This window comes from Papaver somniferum, unplaced genomic scaffold (genome assembly GCF_003573695.1).
Source record: "Papaver somniferum cultivar HN1 unplaced genomic scaffold, ASM357369v1 unplaced-scaffold_0, whole genome shotgun sequence".
Lineage (NCBI taxonomy): Eukaryota > Viridiplantae > Streptophyta > Magnoliopsida > Ranunculales > Papaveraceae > Papaver > Papaver somniferum.
Genome location: NW_020618823.1, coordinates 1,884,706 through 1,906,276, shown reverse-complemented (window position 1 = coordinate 1,906,276; position 21,571 = coordinate 1,884,706). Strand labels below are relative to the sequence as shown.

The window sequence follows — 21,571 nt, the reverse complement described above, 5'->3', positions numbered from 1 at the left end:
GTAAACTAAATAAAATTAGAAATACATTCTTGTGCATTGAAACCAGATAGATAATATCAGACTTGTTAGATTAGACATAAGAATGTGCGGTTATACGACATAAAATAAAAAGACTAAAATTCTTAATAATCTTATAACCAAATTTTCTTTAGTTCAATAACTTATTTAGTTGATCATTACAAATTAAACAAATATGCGTGAAGAAACAATTATAATATTTGAATGCTTAGTACAAAAATAGACTTGAAAGGAAATAAATTCTTATATTATAGGATACTTTACATTAAAGACTATGAGAATACATTATAATTTTATGCAGACTCAGATTGAAATAATATTAAGTTACCAACGCTAATATTTAATATGATATATATAGTACACAGACTCGATATGATTAGGTAAAATTAATCATAGTCATACTTAGAAAATTAAGACTTAGTGTACCAACGAGACTATAAACAAACTAATAACGATAATAATAAAGATATAGAAAATAGTAACACTGCTGATAATAGTATTTCAATAATTTTGTTAATAACAAATTTATAGTAGATAATAATATTTGGAAAATCTATATATAGTATAATAGTAAGTTAAAATATCAGATATTATAGATTTACGTGAAAACAAATTTGGATTAGCTATATGAATAAATGTATAACAAATATGGGACTACCTCAAATTAATGAATTAATAAATATTAGACGGTAAATTTTAGCGCGTAGAACTTAGACATTCCTATTTGATAGAATTTAATTCAGCATAGTGAGCTTAGAGATTATCATCTTATGAATAGAAATTGGTGTAAAGAACTTAGAGACAATCATATTATGAATTAGAAAGAAATTATCCTAGTGAACTTAGAGATACGAATTTTAGATTCTAGTTGTAGAGAATCTCATAGGCTTGTGTTTCATTTCTTGTTGTTTCGAACTCATTTGAAATGAGTTAGTTTTCCGGCGTTTGTAAATATGAGCAATACTTGCATTTAGTCGAGAGATAGTAACTCTCTATAAGGTGGGGAGTTTTGAAGACTATATGGTGGATCGATTTTCGAGGAAGAAAATGATATAAGGTGGGGAGAATGTAACGAGCCTCAAGCTCGTCAACGCGATTAGACCAGTCATGAGACGACTAAGCCGTTATTGACCCGATTAATTAGAAACAAACGTTAATTAATAGAAATTAATCTAACAACGATCTAGTTACGAAATCAGTATCACTAGATAGGTCTCGAAAAGTTATGTGAGATAGACTACTCGAACGTGTCATTCAGACACCAGACGAAGAAGATATCACTGGATTAGTATGAAGGGCAAATAATCATTCTACATTTAGACCGCCTGGCTGCCCTTATTAATTCAATGGATGCCTTTATAGTTTTAGTTGCCTTGTCATCACCAAACGTGTCGAGAGAAAATCATTTCTCTTTTCTTATTCCCTTTCCTTCTTCTTTCATCTTCTTCTCTGTTTCTCTTCTCCTCATCTCTGTCGATTTTATTCTCAGTGGTTTGAGCTCGAGTCTCTCGAAATTAGATCTTAGAAAGCTTGTAGTTGTTGAGTTGAGGGAGAAGGTGATGCTGCTGCTGTCGTTTGAGTTCTGGAAAAGCAGAATTCTGGTAAGCAGAGTTAGGATTTCGTTTTTGATTGAAATTTCTTTATGAAATTGTTTGTTTTGATCGATTATAGAGTGGGTTTGTTGTTAATTGAAGTGTAGATGAGTTTATGAAGTTTAATTTCAATTTCATAGAAAGTTAGGGTTTCTGTTCTTCCCTAAATCAACCAGAAGTTAGGGTTCTTGTGAATTAGGGTGATTGAGTCGGTTTCTGCTGATGAAGAAGATGAATTAGATTGAGGTGATTGAAGTTGGGATTTTAATTCAGGATTTTGCAGAGAAGAATCGGAAGTTAGGGTTTAGAATTTAGAAGTTGGTTTTGTATAGAATTGAGATGTGAATCGAATTAAGGTTAGATGATATGAAGATGGGTCTGTTGCTGTTTCAATGGGGTTGATGATTATAGGTTGAATTACGGAGAAATGATTGCAGAGATTGAAATGAGTTAGAATGGATTTGATTTCAGTTAAGATATGAATGTGAAGTTGACTTTGTTTAACTGACAATGATGATTTTACTTATTGAAGATTAAGTGTGCCTGAGTTGAGATATGAAGTGAATGGTGTTGATACCAAATTGGTTGCTGGTGCAGGACAAGGCAAAGAAGTTGACTAGAGTATAGTATGAAGCTGTAATTGTTTGTTGGGTTTGTGTTGGATCACAGGGAGGAAGGAAAGATGGTGTTATTATTGAATTTGTAATGAAGTGGTTTATGTGAGTTGTAGATGATATGGGATGCAAGCTGAAGTGATTTTGAGTCATGAGATTGACATGTTGGGTGGTTTTAATTGAGTAGGGTGATGTTGTCAAGTACAAGAACAAGAACTGAGCTGAAGTTTAGAGGATTGACTAGGATTGTTGGACTACAGGAACATGGTTTTAATTGAGGAACCATGCTGATGCTATGATGTTTAAATTGAAGTTACAAGGTTTGGTGTTTGAAGATATAGTTTCGAAGAATACTAGTGTCATAAGGAGTTGCAGTTAAAGATTATGTATGATCTGTGCAGGTGTTAGGGATGGAGATAGTGGTGAACTGTATTATTTGCAGTTAGTGGAAGCTGTGTATATGAACTGAAATAAGAAACTGCAGAAAAGAGTTATCCGTTGTTTGAAGTGGTTGGTGTTAATGGAACTAGTGGAGGTATTTGCAGGCTGCTGTAGTGTGTAGAATGGTACCTGAAGTGAGTTATTAGTGTCTTGTAATCTTCAAGGATATGGAAGTGGTGATAATAGTTTATGAAGATGAGACCTGAGTTGTTATGGGAGGACTGATTGCTGGCAACGATGAAGATGTTCTGTTTTACATTGGATGATGATGGCATAGGTTTATAGTTACTGTGGTGGTGACTTGGTGTTGGTGAGTTGAAGTGTTGAATGTTGTGATAGACTAGGTGGTGTTAGAGTTTGGCTGAGAAATTAATGACAAACAAAATAGAGAATAAAGTTGTAGTTATAGATCAGATTTGTGTTTGAAGGTTGCAGTTAGAAATAGTGTGCGTTTCAGTTAAGAAGTTTTACCACTACAATTGTATTGCTGAAATTGTTGTTAGTAATAATAATTGTATGAACTCTGGTATTCTGATTTGAGACCTGTTAGTCATCCTAGTCAGCTTAGCTGACTCAGTTTATCTGACTGAGCTGAACCGTGTTGACTCACCGAGTTACCTATCTTGACCTGAGTTGACTCAGTAAACCGAGTTGGACCTTTACTCTGGACTTTGACTTACGTTGACTATTAGTTGAACCATTGACTGTTAGAGACTGTCAGTTGACCAGTTTGACTGGGCCTTGTGCAATGGGTCGAGTTTAGTGGACATGGGCTTAGACCTAATATTCCTATTTTGATTGTTTGGACCCTTATGATCTGAATTGACCTTTGGTTTCTTCTACAAAGTTGTAGATGTTCTTAAGACATATTTAGGGGACTATAGATTCTATCTAATTGAATTAGTAAACCTTTAGATGTACTAAAGATAGATAATGAAAAGGTCTAGAACCATTAATGGGCTTAGAGTCATTAGATAGTTCACTTAACCTATAATTAGAGAATTGTATGCGATTATGATTTGAGCCTTGTATGAGCCTTTTGGCTAATTCTTAGAGTGTTTCTGTGATTAACAGTTAGTCGTTATTAACAACGATCGATTCAAAGGATGATCCAGGGGATTGAACATCTCGAGGTAGGCGAGGCTTGTCATCAAAAGAGGTGGGAAACAATAACGAACTCTCTTGTACTCATTATTGTTTTAAAAATCTATCTTTTATGAAATGCATGCATGTCTTTGTTACTATATGATATGTGTACGCATGTATTATTTGTGTGTATTACAAACTAGTTTTCCTTTATATTTTAGGATGAGCTTGGATCTTTAGAAACAACTAATATCTGTGTTTCGGGAGTATTTACTTATTTTCCAAAATGTGATTCTTTCCATTTACTGGAAAGTGGTTACAATCTTTATTTGTTGTTAGCATGAAAGGGAGAAGGTTTCCTTTTGATTGGTGTGAGATGTGTGCTCCCAAATGTTATATCTATTTATTGCAAACCTAGATAGACCTCATTGGGTTGAATATTATTAGGTCTGGTTTTGATTTGGCCATTATACTTTCCCTATTTCTGTGCGGGGGCAATACATGTCTCTTACGTGAATGTTTACTGTTTATTTTAAATTACTTTCAAAAGCTATTAAATTATGTTTTGGTGTTTGGAGAGAATGATGTTGAGAATCTTATTTAAGATTGTTGGATTTACATGGGTACGGTAAAGGGGGCTCTCCACTGTGTAAGCACTTCGATTGGATATAATGTTGTTACCATTAGATCTCTTTAGATACTTGATATATAGAGTGCGCGTAGAATAAGGTATTGGTAAGGTACATATAGTTTATGACTTGAGGACGGAAACCTCATGGGCGCTTTAATGATCATTGAAGAATCCGCAACAGTCATGCCTTGCTACTCTGAAGGAAGACGTCGCTCAACTACTATTTATGTTGTGAATGTGTGCCGATTTATTGGTTGGTAGAACTTTATAATTTCAGTATTACTATTATTTTAATATGCTTTATATGTTTTTTGTGTTTTATCGGTTTTTAGTAAAACCTGCATTGTCTTTATATCATTTTAATGATTACTTGAAAGCTAGTTGTTATTTCTACGGGGCATCCCTTTTAGGTATGATGTGCTCACCCATTCCCACTTTCAGTTTCAGAGACAGATCAAGTTGTGCACATGGCGATGAAAGCTTTGAGGAGTTTGTTTCGTTAGTTGGTTAGCTTCCGCTATGTTTATTTGGTGTTTATATTCTATTTGTAAATCAACTAACTATTAAACATGTAACACTTGAGAGGAGTTCCTGTATTTATTTCAGAGAGGGTTTAGATTTGGGTTAATCTTTGATTAGAACTTCTTTCTTAATGTATAAATAGATGTTTTAGATCGTTAGTGCCTCATTTTATAGTTAATCTCTTGGATTAGTCAGCTGCTAGCTTAGGGGGCGCTACACCATCATATTGAAAAGATTTAATTTTGGAGGATAAAACATTTTCATTTATTAATTTGAAGTATTGAAAAGATATAAGGCAATCTGTTTTTGCTGTCATAGGATAAATCCAATGGTATCTACTATAGTCATCTATAAAGACTATAACAAGAGCAACTCCCCATACATCACAATCTATTAATTCTAATGGAGGTGTAGACACTCTACTAAACAAATAAAAATGAATTTTATGACATTTACCTAAATGACAAGACTCACACAAAGACTCAGGGGGAGCAGTGGTGAGCTTTATTGATGCCTGAGATTGAAGTTTTTGAACAATTGCAGCAACATGGTGACCAAGCCTGTTGTTCCATAGAGTTGAAGAAGCTGCAGTGGATAAAAAACAAGATGGATAAGAAGTTGATAAATACTTAAGTGGGTCCAAATTGTTGGAGATAGAACCTTCAGTTAGTACCTGATTAGTGACAATACCCTTTATCAAATATCTCCATGGAGTTAATTCAAAGAAACAAGAATTATCTTTGGTAAATCTTGCTATTGAAAGTAAATTTGCCTTCAAATAAGGTATATAAAGCACATCTGATAATTTGAATATTTAATTCTTTGTTTTAATAATAAAGTTACCAGTGCTTTAAATTGAAGCAAGCTTACCATTTCCCATTATAACACTGTTATTACCAGTGTATGGTTTAGGATTACTCAGAATAGCAACATCATTCGTCATATGATTTGTGGCACCTGAGTCAGGAATCCAGTTGGTAGTTGTAGGTGGAGAAACATATTATCATCCATAGTTACAACATTAAGATCTATGCCTGCAAATGCTTTATGTACTGAACTGATAGAGTTCTTATATGGTATGTACCTGTAATAATATCTGCTAGCCGAGTGACCATACCTTTCGCAAATTTCGACTTTAGACCAATCAATTGTAGAACCACCACCTTGGGAATTACCAGAAGTATTTGAGCTAGAGCTACTACCAGAATGAAAATAACTATTCTTAAAGTTTTTATACCTTGAATTATTCTTGTTCTTGTTTTTAGAATTATTCCTATTAGAATTACCTCTACCAGTATGTTGACCATACATAGCTGCAGAATTCTGAGTATCAAGCATACTATTCAATCCTCCATCTTGATATTTAAGCCGTTGTTGATGAACGACTAAACTTGCTCTTAATTAAAAGGTACCCTCTATATTGAGCAAAAATAACAAAGTTATTGTACTCTCACCCCAATCCATTCAAGATATACATAGTAAGATCATAAGGAGAAATTCTTTCATTAATAACAACCAGATTATGAGATATTACCTTGATCTGATGAAGATAATCCTCTATAGACTGATTGCTTTTCTTGATATTCTGTAATTGATTGCATAACATCGACCTTCTCGCAGCAAATTGAGTAATAAAAGTCGATTCAAGGAAACTTCAGATTTCATGTGCAGAGACCATACCTAGAACATAACCTGAGATGGATTGAGTAAAAGTGGCTTTCATACAGCTTGCCACTAAACGACCGACCGTCCTCTAGTAAGTCCAAGCCGGATTTAATGTTTGAACTCCATTAGTCATAATATATATTGGCGGATCAACAACCGTTCCATCCACATACTCATATAAATTTGTAGAAATAAGAATCGATTCAAACTGATCTTTCCAGAAGAGAAAATTTGTTGGATCCATCTTTAAAGATACAAAATTAGTGATGTTGGTAAAGGGAAGATGAAACTGATATAAATATGATGAAGAAGCAGCAACATTGTTGGTGTTGTTATTGTTAGCAGCAGCGGAAGAGTTAACAAAAGCTCTCGACATTTCAGTATCAAGAAATGTCACAATCATAAACTTTGAAAATAAATTGATAACATAAAAGTAATTCAAAATCAATAATTACCAAATCTGAAGATATGAAATGTTTCTTGAAAAGATTTTCGAGAAATTGAAATGAGTAATAGAAGATCTCGATCTGAAGATCAAGAACTGAAATTTGCAATGAAAGAAGAAAAATTCTTCAACTGAAATCTAAAATCAATAATAATAAAAATCTAATCTGAAGATCAAGAATCAGGATTTGCAATGGATGAAGATAAAATCTTCAACTAAATTGTGAAATATAGGAGAAATTCGGAGTTGAAATTGTGATGAAATACTACGATTATTTTTAGAAGGATCTAAACCTATCTGATACCATGTGATCAGAGTAAACTAAATAGAGAAATGAGGGATTATTATTAATGGATAAAGATTCAGAAAAATTATTACAGACTTTTATATATTACTCTAAATTAATATGACAGAACATATATATGAGTTGTACTGACGAGGCATATGAGCTGCATTAATCAAAAACAATAAAAGTGTGACCAATACAGACTCCAGATAAACACACACACATATAATAAAGATAAGAGGACACTACTATTTCTACTTATATTCTATACTTCGCTTGTGGAAGTAGAAGGGTGGTGTCAACGGACGGACGGTTGCGGATAAGGGGTCACCCGCGTCCAAACTGTCAAAGTTGCGGATTTAGAAAATCCAACTGCGTCTGGCCCAATCACCCGCGGATTTAACATCTGCGGATCAGCGGGTGATACGGTCCGGATACGGATTAACCGCGGATTTCAAAGGGGTCAGTCCTATGTGATAAATCCCAATCTACTCTTTCAATACAGGTGAAACTGGAGCATGACAGTTCCTCCGGCATTGGAATTTTGAAGTTGGTGAAACTTTTCGGAAACTGACCACGACATGGCAAAGTCCAAACTCTTCTCAAAGTCCAAACTCACAGACATCTTCATCTACAAAACAAGCTTTAACTCCAGCAAAGATCAAAACAGAAGAGAAAACAATTAATGAGCAGCAAGAAGAGATGAAATGTAGGGATTCTAAATCATATGTTTAGGACATAGTGGTTGTATCAGAGTCTTCAAGCTCCATTAATGTTTCTTCTGATATGTCGTTACAACTACTGCTAGATTTTCCTGGTTGTGAAGAGGAAATGACCTTCTTTCAAAGACAGTTGGCTACTTACTCTGCATACCATGATATTCTGACTGAAAATACTCTGAACTATTCTCTTTAAACTTTCTACCAGTTCTATTTTTTGGTAAGCGACAATGCGGGTCTTAACTTTGTCTGCATGAAACGGCACTGGGTGATATATCCTTCTTTTTTGGTTTGGATTTCACATCTTTCATGCTGTACAGATCTATTTTGTGTTCCCAACTGCTCTAACTATTAATGCCAAGTTGATAGATGTTTACTTAGAGTTTTCATACAGATGGAAAATGGTCTTATGCGTATCAAGTCAATTAGAACTGTATATGACATTTAAGTTACCATTTTCACAAACATATTCTATTAACTTTCTCCTACTACCCTACGGTGCGGGTGAATCCGCGAATTGCAAATTCCAACCGCAACCAAACCGTGTAAACGTGCGGATTTGAGAATCCCACCCGTGTCCGTCCCATAGATCTTGCGGATTGGGTTTCACCCGCAACTTTGCCGACGGATACAGATGAAATCCGCGGTTCCGGTTTTTCTTTGCACAACCCTAGGGTTAACCACCAAAATGCTTGTTACTCCCATTTTTGAGGCCGTGTAGCAATCACCCAAGACATTGAGGGGGAACTATACCAGGGCTTGCCCAAGCTTAAACCAGGCTCAAAAAGACAAAAAAATGAAAACTACAGCCACACCCATTTTCTCACCTTCCACCACTGTCAAACCCACGCGTGTAAAAGTTCACACGCGCACCCAAAATCGGCGTATAAATTCTGCCGAAACCCAAAATTTTCAAAATTCAGTTTTCTTTTTATTTTATTTCAAAGTTTAACCTCACTTTATGTTTTGAGATTTTGTATTGAGATTTTGTATTGAGATTTTGTTCTGAGAGATTGAGATAGAGCCGGAGCGAGAGCTGAAGTATTGAGTTATCGAGAGTTGCGAATGAGCTGATTGAGAGATTCAATTTACTCAGCAAAGATAATCTGAAATTCAAGCTCAGGTTCGTTCGTTTTATCTTTGATTCTGATCTTGTTTAACTTTGATTCTGATCTTGTTAATCTTGATTCGATTCTAGGTTTTAGTTTCTTTAAGATTATGATCTATTATTTTAATTTACAGAGTTTAATTTAGGTTTTCGAATGGATTTTTAGATATTTTAAGCTTGTTTTTGAATTTACGATCAATGCAGATCTTTTCGATTCAATCTTTTAGTTTCGATTTCACAGAGTTCCAACTCCATTGCACTGTACTCATCTCTAAAGTTCTCCTTAAACTGCAACATGATTTAATAACACTCATCAGGGAAGGCATAACTTTATATGCATAACAGGTTATGCAGATACTCTAAACAATGCATAACTTGTCATGCAGTCAATGTTGGATCTGCATAAGATGTTATGCAGTTAAACAATGTGTGATGCAGGGTATGCTTAACCAATATAATAAGGCTTTTTATATGCATAACAAGTTATGCAGATACTCTAAATAATGCATAAAAGGTCATGCAGTTATTTTTGGATCTGCATAAGATGTTATGCAGTTAAACAATGTTTGTATTTTAACTGCATAAGCAGTTATGCAGTTCACCATGTTTGCTTTTACTGCATAACCAGTTATGCATAATAAGCTACGCAGTTCAGCATAGTTGCTTTTACTGCATAAGCAGTTATGCATAATAAGCTACGCAGTTATGCATAGTTGCTTTTACTGCATAACCAGTTATGCATAACAAGTTACGCAGTTATGCATAGCTGCTCTTACTGCATAAGCAGTTATGCATAACGTTATGCATAGCTGTTTTTACTGCATAACCAGTTATGCATAACAAGTTATGCAGATACTCTAAACAATGCATAACAAATCATGCAGTTAATTTTGGATCTGCCTAAGATGTTATGCAGGATAGATATGATTTGATTTTTTAAATTTGATCTTTGTTGTTGTTGATTTGATATTTTAATTTTGAGTAAGAATTTTTTTTCTGAAGCAACATGCAGGATAGATATGTTTGATTTTTTCTCTTTTTGTGTTTTGCAGGGTGAAATGCCTGTTATTAGTGCACTAGCTGTGATTCACTACTTCAGTGAATTCTTAGCACATCATATTGATGTCAATTCAACTCTGGAGAATTTGAAGACAGCCGTTTGCCTGAAGTGGACTCGTTTACTACCTCATCATGTCAGTTTTTCTTTTAATGATGGAAGCAAGTTTTTGCGAGTTGATTCTGATTTTCTGCTTCAGTGTTTTGTATCTCGTTGCCACTATAAAGGTCAGAAGAGCTTTGGTTTACTTGTTGAAGTTGTCTCCAATTCTTTCAATTGTTCCAGCAGTCGTAGTAGAGCTTCATCAAGTATGCATTTAATAGAACCTGAACCAGAACAAGCTATGGTGAATTTCCTTGAAGATGGTTCTGTCCCTGTTAACAAGGTTCTTATGACTGAGGGTTGGGATAAATTACTTGGTGAAGTTAGTAAAGTTTTTTTTGGAGGTGTAGCAGAGGTACGTATTGCAGTGAAGAAATACGAGCTAAAGTCTGGGTATGTTCTTGTATATACTAAGAATGAACCTAGCAGGTTCTATGCAAAATGCTCTAAAGAAAATTGCCCTTGGGAGTATAAGGTTTGTGCTGTTGATGTTGAAAACATGATGCTTAAGGTTAAGAAATATTATAGCAGTCATCACTGTGGTGTGGGATGTCAAAGGCTTTTCCACAGGCTCAGCAGTAAATTTGTTTCTAGTCTTATCAAGGAAGAAATCAGAAGTGATCCGAGTATCAAAGATTCTGATTTGAAAAAGTTTTTTAAACATAGCTACGGTATCAATATGAAATACTACCAAGATTACAATTGAAGAGAGAAAGTGTATGAGGATATATTTGATGATGATGCCATTTTGTATTCGCATCTGGTATGGTATGTATATGCCATTCGCAGCACAAATCCTGGGAGTTGTATTGATTTTCAAGTTCAAAGGGATGAAACTGAATCGAACAAGGATAGTTTAACTGATTTAGAAGTTGAAGCACCTTCAAATAAGTTTGTGCGTATTTTTATTGCTTTCGAGGCATGCATCAGTGGTTACCGTTACCTTCGTCCCATGATTTATGTCGATGCTACCTTTCTTACAGGGAGATTTAGAGGATGCCTCATGGCTGCAACCAGTATCAATGCTGAAAATGGTTAGTTTTCTGATAATGTATCCTTTTTATATATGTGCATAATGTTTCATGCATTATTTATTTTGGCTTCATAGTGTTTTATGCATAATATCTTATGCATTACTCTTTTCACTTTTCTGGTTATGCATCAGTTTTGTTTAGATACATAAGACATTATGCATTTTTTTATAGCTGCATAATGCCTTATGCATTACTATTTCCACTTTTCTGTTATGGAATTTATGCACGTGCATAATGCATAAGACATTATGCATCATTTTTTTTAGATGCATAAGACATTATGCATCATCTTATTTAGATGCATAAGACATTATGCATCATTTTATTTAGATGCACATACTTTATGTATACGTTGGCTTGATTTATAATTTTTTAAGTCCTGAACCATGTTTTCTTGCTGTACAGGGTTCTTTCCACTAGCCATGGCCCTAGTACTTGCTGAAGATAATGATAACTGGGAATGGCTCATGAGGAATTTGAGTAATGTTGTTGATCATGATCAAAATCCAATCACATTTTTATCCGATCGTGCAGAAGGATTAAAGAGATCGATTCCAGTTATTTTCCCTGGATCCTTCCATAGTTTCTGCTATTATCATCTTAAGATGAACTTACCTATTAATGCTTCTGACGAAAGGTATGGTGCCGTTATTGATGCATTTCATGCTGCTGTATATGCTCTTAGTCCTGAAGGCTTCCAAAATGCCATTGCTACGATTAGGGGTCTTGGTTGTGGTTGGGTTGCAAACTATATTGAAGATATACCTCCCGAGAGATGGTCAAATGCCCTTTTTCAGGGTTGTAGGTATGGAAGGAAATCTTCTACTCTTGCTGAATCCTTCAATAGTTGGATGAAGGTACATAAGAAGCTCCCTGCTAATGCTCTTCTGGATCAGATAAGGAAGGATGTGATGAGGATGATGTCAGAAAGGAGAAATACCGGTAAAAGTTTCATAACAGTTCTCACACCGAAGAATGAAGTAAAGATGAAGGCTCTTATTGATGAGGGTTTAACCTGGCTGGTTATACAGTCCGATACTCATGTTTATGAAGTGGAGGGCGGGGAGAGTTCTCATTGTGTTAACCTTGATCTAAAGACATGTACCTGTCAGAGGTGGCGCGTCTATGAGTTTCCATGTGTGCATGCTTTTGCTTCGATAACAATGTCTGGTTCTAATCCATATGATTTTGTTGAACCTTATTTCACTACTTCATACTTCAATAATACCTACAACCATGCCATTCATCCTATTCCAAACTACAACAGGCCCGAAGTTTATGAAGGTAAGATTATTGATGTGCCTGATGTTAGGAGGCCGCCTGGGAGACCACCAGCTAATAGACATTTGAGCAGTTACGAGAAGCCGCCAAGGAGATCTATTCGATGTGGTAATTGTTTTGAGATTGGTCATCACAACAAGAAAACTTGCACAAAGCCTACCTGCTACAAGAAGCCGCTGAAGCAGCCTAAGGGAAGTTAAGGGAGAGAATTTAACTTGTTGGTTTCTTCAAGCTTAGTTTTACGTTTGAACCTAATTCATTTTTCTTTATTTTAATTTCTGTATGGGATTTTATGAACAAGTACTTTTTTCATTTTGTATTGGTCTTTATGAAAAAAATAATTCTTTTTTCACTGTTCTTTTCTGCTTATATCAGATAATGTTATTGCATAGTAAGTTATGCATTATTTTTGAAGATGCATCTAATGCATAACTTATTATGTATTATTTCTTGAAGATGCATAGTAAGTTATGCATTTATTTTTGAAGATGCATCTAATGCATAACTTATTATGTATTATTTCTTGAAGATGCATAGTAAGTTATGCATTTATTTTTATGAAGATGCATAACGGGTTATGCATCATTTTTATAAGATAACGTTATTCATTTTTATTCTTAAATGCATAATAGAAAAGGCATTATTTTTGAAGATGCATTACTTGTTATGCATTATTTTTGAAGATGCATAACTTGTTATGCATTATGATAGTACAGTTTTTCTAATTTTTGTGAAATAAGATTGTAGCAAATATATATAAGAAGCACTGGAAAAAGCATTGATATATAAATATATAAAAAAATCGAAAGTTAACAAGATATAAATTGTTTAGACATGCTTCATACCAACACATTATGCATAACATTACACAGCTTAATCATATTGCTGAGCAATTGCATCCCAGACGTCTTCATTTGCATCTATCTTCCAACTGTTAACTGGATCAGTCAGCATTTTCAATACCAGACTTATTCTTTTCTTGTTGGCTTTTTTTATTGCATCTTTCTTTTTCAACTTCAGCCATTTCTCTATGACTTGACATTACATACTCATCTTCATATAGTAGCATACAAATATGAGGCAGTCTGGGTGATGACCTTGTTCAGGAACATTCTTGCAAATAATATCCTTGTATATAAGAGGTTCCCTCTTTATATCCACAATTTCTGGAGATATCTTCATTTGGTCATGTCTTTTGATCAAATAAGGTATACAAGCCTTTGCCATTATCAAAGCTTGATTCTTGCATTTAACTTTAAAGCTTGAAACACTGTTATAGAAGTTCCACTCACCCTCTGAAAATTCATACTCTAACAATGTCCAGTGTGTACAAGCAGGATTTTCCTTTGTTATATAGTTCATTGGAATGAACATTTTCTCAACTGAGATAGGTCATGCTGTCAATGTTGGATTTTCCTTTGTTATATAGGTCATGCTGTCAATGTTGGATCTGCATAAGATGTTATGCAGTTAAACAATAAGTGATGCAGGGAAGGCGTAAAAAAAAATTTATATGCATAACTACTTATGCAGATAACCTAAACAATGCATAACTTGTCATGCTGTCAATGTTGGATCTGCATAAGATGTTATGCATTAAAACAATAAGTGACGCAGGGAAGGCGTAAAAACCCTTTTATATGCATAACTACTTATGCAGATAACCTAAACAATGCATAACTTGTCATGCTGTCAATGTTGGATCTGCATAAGATGTTATGCATTAAAACAATAAGTGACGCAGGGAATGCTTAGCAAAAAAAATAACACTTCTTATATGCATAACAAGTTATGCAGATACTCTAAACAATGCATAACAGGTCATGCAATTATTTTTGGATCTGCATAAGATGTTATGAAGTTAAACAATGTTCGTATTTATGCAGTTAAACAAGTTATGCAGTTCTGCATGTTTGCTTTCATATGCTTGAAATATACATTCATTCTTAAGGTTCATAAACAAGTACCTCTAAGCTTGAAATATGCTTCTTGAGCATTGCTTTCTTCATTGCTGCAAAGTCCCACCTTGCAGCTCTTGGTGTAGCATTGAGATTGACCTTGACAATGTCTGATGATGATATCTCAACTATGTACTGCATAACTAGTTATGCACATTTTCTTTGTACTGCATAACTTTAGTTATGCACATTTTTTTTGTACTGCATAACTGGTTATGCACATTTATTTTTGTGCCACATAACAAGTTATGCATCTGCATAACTGGTTATGCACATTTTTTTTGTACTGCATAACTTGTTATGCACATTTTTTTTGTACTGCATAACTTGTTATGCATATTTTTTTTGCATCTGCAGTGATTTATGATAAGCATAACTGCATAATGTCTTATGCATTACTTTTCTCACTTTTTCTGGTTATGCATCAGTTTTTTTAGATGCATAAGACATTATGCATTATTTTGTTTTAGCTGCATATTGTCTTATGCATTACTTTTTTCACTTTTCTGATTTATGAATTTTTATGCACGTGCATAATGTCTTCTGCATCATTTTGTTTAGTGCATAAGGGAAAATTTAGCTGCATAACATTTTTTCTGTTTCTTCTACTTGATTTTTTCTTCTTCGTCTGTTTCATCCATTTTTGTTGAAATGTATTCTAGGGTTTAGTCAAAAATGATTTACTTCTTTGAATCATCGATTTTAAATGATTTATTTCTTTAAATGATGGAGAAAAAATCTTTGCAGATCCGTTACAGAGATTAATGGAGGAATAGGGAAAGAAACCGGCGGAGAAGAAAAAAAATTATGCCCAAAAACGATGAAGGGTAATAGAGTCTTTCAGTACGTTTTAAATATTTTTAAATAATTATGGGTGCGACTGTATCAGAAATTAACTATGGGCCTGGAGGTAAGATTTTTTTTTTTTTGGGCCTGCGCCTAAAATTCCCAAAAACCATTCTTTTCATTGCCTATTTTGAGTAGGCCATATAATTTTGAACGATTTTTTGGGGACCATGATTTTTTTGGGGACCATGGTTTTATTTTGGGTAAAGACAGTAGAAGTAAATCTAGGTCACCCCTTATCTAGATATTTATATTAATACCTAAATTACCCTCCTGATTAATTTTGGGTGATGATTAGTTAGTATTAATAATAGTTAGTGTAATGATTAGTGAGATGATTAAGTTAAATATAATTAGTGAGATTAAAAAATCAGATGGTTTTTTTTTTTAAAGAAGTAGAATTATTGAGAGAGTAAAGTTAGAGAAGATGAAGAAGGAAAACATGAAAAACGGTGGATTTTACCAACCACAACCAGAGAAAGGGTATTTGGGTACCCATGTATGCTTCAAACTTAGATAATGTTGGTTGAATTGTTCCAAACTTTCAAAGAAAAATGAAATTTTTTATGTAGATTTGGGCCAGTTCGGTTACCATATGTCAAGAGCATGTAACCGAACACACCTGAAAGTGTAGTTCGGTTACGTTTTCCAAACACGCAGGTTACCGAACTCGCTCGTTAATGGAGGTTTTGGTCGTACATTGTAATGTTCGGTTACCTAGGATAAAATGGTAGGTAACCGAACTTTGAACTTAACAATTTATTTGGGTACATCTTGTGTGTTCGGTTAGTTCGCAAACTTCAACGCAACCAAGTTCCCAACCGAACTGCAGGTTAAAAGTAACCTAGTGTTAGAAGTTCGGTTGGTTCGCAAAATTCAACATATTTTGCAAATCAACCGAACTAGGCTTATATATGCGTATATGCAATTAGGCAAACGTTCGGTTACTACGAAATTTATTTCTTGGCGAATTAGGTAGAGTTCGGTTACGAAGTTTCAAAGGTAGAGTTCGGTTACAAAGAACACTTAACGTTTTTGCTAACGAACCGAACTTGTGGATTTCTCATTATTTTCGTAAACTAAAGTTCGGTGTTATCCTTATTTTGCGAAGGAACCGAACTTATGGACTTGTGTTGTTCTAATACAAGGAGTTCGGTTAAAAGTATTTTTTTTGCGAATCAACCGAACTCTGAGTTCGGTTAAGAAGAAATTAATTCGTGATAACCGAACTTTTCTCTGAAAAAAAAACCTCCATTAAACCTCTCTGCAACTTCCATTTTCAACTCATTTTAATGATTATTTCTCATTTATTCAACCAAAAACGAATGACAAGTAATGAGTTTGTGAGAATATCTTTGTTAATATATATATATATATATATATATATATATATATATATATATAGTGGTGGTGGTGGTCGGTGGTGGTGGTAATCGGAGGAGGTGGTGGTAATCGGTGGTTGGTGGTGGTGATAATCGGAGGAGGTGGTGGTGGTAATCGGCGGCGGTGGTGGTGGTAATCGGTGGTTGGAGGTGGTGATAATCGGAGGTGGTGGTGGTGGTAATCGGCGATGATGGGAGGTGGTGGTGGTTATATATATATAGGTGGTTATTGGGTTGGTTTTAAATTAAATTAGGTTAAGTGTAGGTTAGTCATTTCAGTGCTTTAGGACACCCCTTATAACTATAGGGAAGGTGGCCTTATAAAACCATGGTCCCTCAAAAAAATCATGGTCCCTAAAAAGTCGCTCATAATTTTAGGCTTAAGTCAGCGCCCAGAAAAGGCTCAAGCCTACCCGTAACGAAAGAAAATTGCTGTGAAGTAATTTCCGGGAATCGGGTGTTTGTTCTTGCTTTTTGAAGTGTGATCTATAAGTTAAAACACAAGAAAAATGTTTGCATTTCTTTGAGATATAAAATCTCAATCTCTCAAAATTTCCATTCAAGAGTTTAGCTTCATTTTGTGAATTCACTGTTTTGACTGATCCATTTAATGTGTATCCAGATTTAGACCAGTTGAAGCAGATACAATCCAAAAACAGCAGCCTGTTTTCTGAGAACAAAGGCTGTAAACCTTAAAGCTGGTGCTGGCTTTATTGAACTGGCCACACTTTACAACTCTTGCACCGCCTGCGGCAGCTCAAGGTTAGTTGGACGCAAGTGTTACTTGATCTCACACACCTCGGGAACAAGATGGCCGACCTCATTCAATTCTTACTCATCTATAGTTAAGGTTCAGTCCACAATGGATCTGTGTAAAAATTATTAGAGTGCCAGGAGGTGCTAGAATCCAATTTTCTCTATCAATGTTATTTGGAAGTTTTCTCTGCTTCTTCCTTCAAGGAGCTAAACCTTATAATGTGTCTTGCATGCATGAATCAAGAGTTTTAAAAAAATGCTAAATTTGATCTCATATCTCCATGTAAATTACTATTAACATGCACATACACCTTATCTCAGACTAAAAACTGCCTCCTGTATCACTGGCTACTGCACCCATTTCCTCAAAACCCTCCAATTTGGAGTCCTGATTTTCTAGATACTCCCCCCTTCTTAAACATATTTTCATCATCAAGGTCCCACAAACCGTCTAACCTTAAGGGTCAAGTGTTGCAATTATAAGGCAGTTTTAAGTTGTTTGAACTTTGAACTGTCTATACATCAGAGATCCATAGCCTGTCAATGATGGAAAGTTTCAGTGAAGAGGAATACTCCACAAGTATTGATGTTAAGGGAAAAGCCGAGGATAAGGAAGAAGTTGAAGAAGAGGAAGATAGAGATGACGAAGAGGAGGAGATTGGCATTGATGAGTTGGAGAACAGGATGTGGATGGACAAGTTACTGCTTCGAAAACTTAAGCAAAAGGAGAGTAAGAAACTTGGAACAGATGAGGATGGACTATCCAACTCGAAGGCGATAGTCAAACAAGATCAATCACGCCGAAAGAAGATGTCAAGAGCTCAAGATGCAATTCTCAAATACATGATAAAGACAATGGATGTATGTGACGCGCAAGGCTTTGTGTACGGAATCATACCTGCAAGAGGGAAACCAGTAACCGGTTCATCTGATAATTTACGTGCATGGTGGAAAGAGAAAGTTAAGTTCCATAAGACTGCTCCAGAAACCATTGCTAAACTAATATCCCCAGTTACAACACAACAAGATGTTGAAAACGAGGCATTGGTCACTTCTTACATGCATCATCTTCAGCACTTGCAAGATACCACTCTGGGTTCTCTTTTATCAGCTTTGATGCAACATTGTGTACCTCCACAGAAGAAATTTCCATTGGAAAAGGGTATATGTCCTCCTTGGTGGCCTACTGGGGAAGAACCATGGTGGGGAGAGCAGGGACTTTTGGCTAAAGAAGAGGGTCCGCCGCCATATAGGAAACCGCATGACCTGAAAAAAGCTTGGAAAGTGAGTACTTTAACTGCTGTTATCAAACATATGTCACCTGATTTTAAGAATGTTAGAAGGCTTGTTGTACAATCTAAGTGTCTTCAAAATAAGATGACAGCAAAAGAGACTCTAACTTGGTCCAATATTGTGACTCAAGAAGAAGCTCTATGCGATCATCTCAATGATTCTCTTAACATTTCATGTTCTTCAGCTATGAAAGAAAAGGAAGAGGAGGATGATTTCAACAGCATTCATTCAATTATCACCGATGAAGTAGAACGAGATTGGTTTAGTATGAGTTACGGAGAGAAGAGAAAACCGGAAATCGATCAACAACTGGAAGTGGATCTTATTTACACTTGCCAGAACAAGGAGTGTCCACAGAGTGTTATGGAGTTTGGGTTTGCTCACAAGACCATCAGGACTGATCATGAATCTCTATGCTCTTATCGTGCTGAGAATAATGCAAGTAATTTTTCATTAAGAAATGATCCTAGAAGTGATGAAAGGCATGGAGATCGGATGTTGCATGAAAGTAGCTCAGGAGGGTCTAGTACTGGTAGTAATGCAACACCTACCAGTGAGCTTCAGGAAGTGCTTGCCGATGTAGCAGGCAATAATGGAATCCCAGGTGGCCAGCAAGGTACAGTTGAAGATCATCCTAATATGGAAGTAGCATTTGAGCGGCAAAGAGAAGAAATGACTCCAACTTATGGTATAGACACAGAAGAGATTCTATCACAAAGTCAAGAAGAAACCTCAATCTGGGATATGAAATACGAAAATGCTATTTGGCCAGCCCTATGACAGCTGATCTGACATGGCGCATATAACGTGGCACTTGATGTGGAGGAAAGAGTTTAATTATATCTACGTCATCTTTATATAACTGAAGCTAAGATGCATCTTCGATCGAAAATGAATATCTTCATCTTTATAAGAAAATAAAATAAAACTGAAGCTAAGATGCATCATCTGATCGAAAATGAATAAGATTATCCAACTACTCCTATAACCAGGAGTTCAATATCCACTGATATTTTATGGTTCTCTCAACAATAACTTCTTACATCCACCATATCAACCTTAAAATTTACGATGATGAAATTTAGGGTTACCACTTACCATGATCCGATATAGAAATACATTTATCGATTTCATTTTGTTTGGATTTAGCTTTTTTATGTGACAACAAAAAATAAGTTTACTACGTTTCCTAATAATCGAATGAACAACAATCAAATCACAATCATGATTAGGTCTAGACTATATCTCTGTTTGATTGGTGTTTCTCTGAAACTGGGATATGTAATTAGAAATTGATTACATTGAGCAGTACTTGGAATCTGGTAGTGGTGCTGTAATAGTGTGTGAACTGAAATCCGCCTGGAATTAAATCTACAATAGCTGTAACTGCGGGCAACTTAATTTTCAGAGAATCAAATTCTCTCGAGACAACCCTAAAACTCGCTTAGCATGATGAATAAATAATTAAAATGGGAGTGGTGATGGAGATTTTGTTCTTACGGTAACTATGGGTGGTGGTGGTGGTTAAGTGCGTGGAGTATGGTAATGGTTGTATCGGTGATTCAGTGGTATGGATGATTATTAGGTTTCATCTATGCTGACGTGGTTAAGAAAAGAAATTCCTATTTTCTGCCATAGCACGATGAGAAAATATAGCGCTGTTATTCAGCTGTTATAACATTAAAATTCCACGTTAGATCAGCTGTTATTCAGCTGGTATAGCGCTGTTCATGTAGCACGATTGTATGAAATATGTCTGGGATTTGGATGAGAACTGATTTGCAACTATTTAAGGTATTCTCCTTTTATAATCTGTGATGTACTTTCGAAAATTTTAAACTTTAGTTGATAATCCATAATAACAAGACATCCGCTTGTGCTGTGCGATGTCGTAAATGTACCAGTCTTTTGTACCGACACTTGTTCTACTGAAGTGAAATTTTCGGTGCAGATTTCTAAAACAAGTTAACGTAAACAGAACGAAAATTGAGGAACAAACGTAGTATAAAATTAAGTTGACAAATTCCCAACACCAACATTTACTCTTATACTTGTTACCTTGCAAGGCATTGAAAGCGTGAATCGTTTTCTATATTTGAGAAGCGATGCGTAGATTGAATCATGGAACGGTGTTTTATGGTTGACGACTTGACGGTGAATCTTAAAATATAAGATTTGATTTGTTATAAATAATTATGTAAACATTTATAAACATAAATATAGTCCAATATTATTACAAACAATCATGTAAAACAACGGTTGAGCACTAACATGCTACACACGAGGTGGTAGGTTCCCACTATCCTTTTTCAATTTTTAGAAGCATTATTTCTTGAAGTTTGACTATTTTGCGCTTCTGATTTTGGTTAAAATCATTTTTTATTTTTTAGAAGCATTATTTCTTGAAGTTTGACCATTTTGTGTTTCTGACTTTGGTTAAAATCATTGACTACACGCTTCTCATTCCAAACGCTTCATAAGTACGAGTCGGAGCGTTTCTAAAAAAAATTGGAATGAAGCGTGAAGCGCACAATTTTAAAAACCATGCTTATTACAAAAAATAAAACTCAAAAACTGGACACTCACAAAGTCGAGTACCTAAAACGGCTTGACCTGATCAAACCATACCAAAAGAAAATTCAGAAGCTGGTACCTAAAACGACTTGAACTGACCAAACCATAGCAAATTTGTAATAAGAAGAATGTCCAGCTTTCTTGTATATCCGTTATAGTGC

General features: G+C 35.1%; 1 protein-coding gene across 1 annotated transcript; it reads left to right on the top strand.

The window, feature by feature from the left end:
• The first annotated feature begins 8,413 nt into the window (after positions 1-8,413).
• Positions 8,414-19,616, top strand: LOC113325868 (ETHYLENE INSENSITIVE 3-like 5 protein). Its single transcript, XM_026573734.1, has 6 exons — positions 8,414-8,452; positions 10,180-10,320; positions 10,798-10,937; positions 11,958-12,262; positions 18,070-19,058; positions 19,113-19,616. The coding sequence occupies exons 1-6, from the start codon at positions 8,414-8,416 to the stop codon at positions 19,614-19,616; spliced, it is 2,118 nt and encodes a 705-aa protein (XP_026429519.1).
• The last annotated feature ends 1,955 nt before the right edge of the window (positions 19,617-21,571 follow it).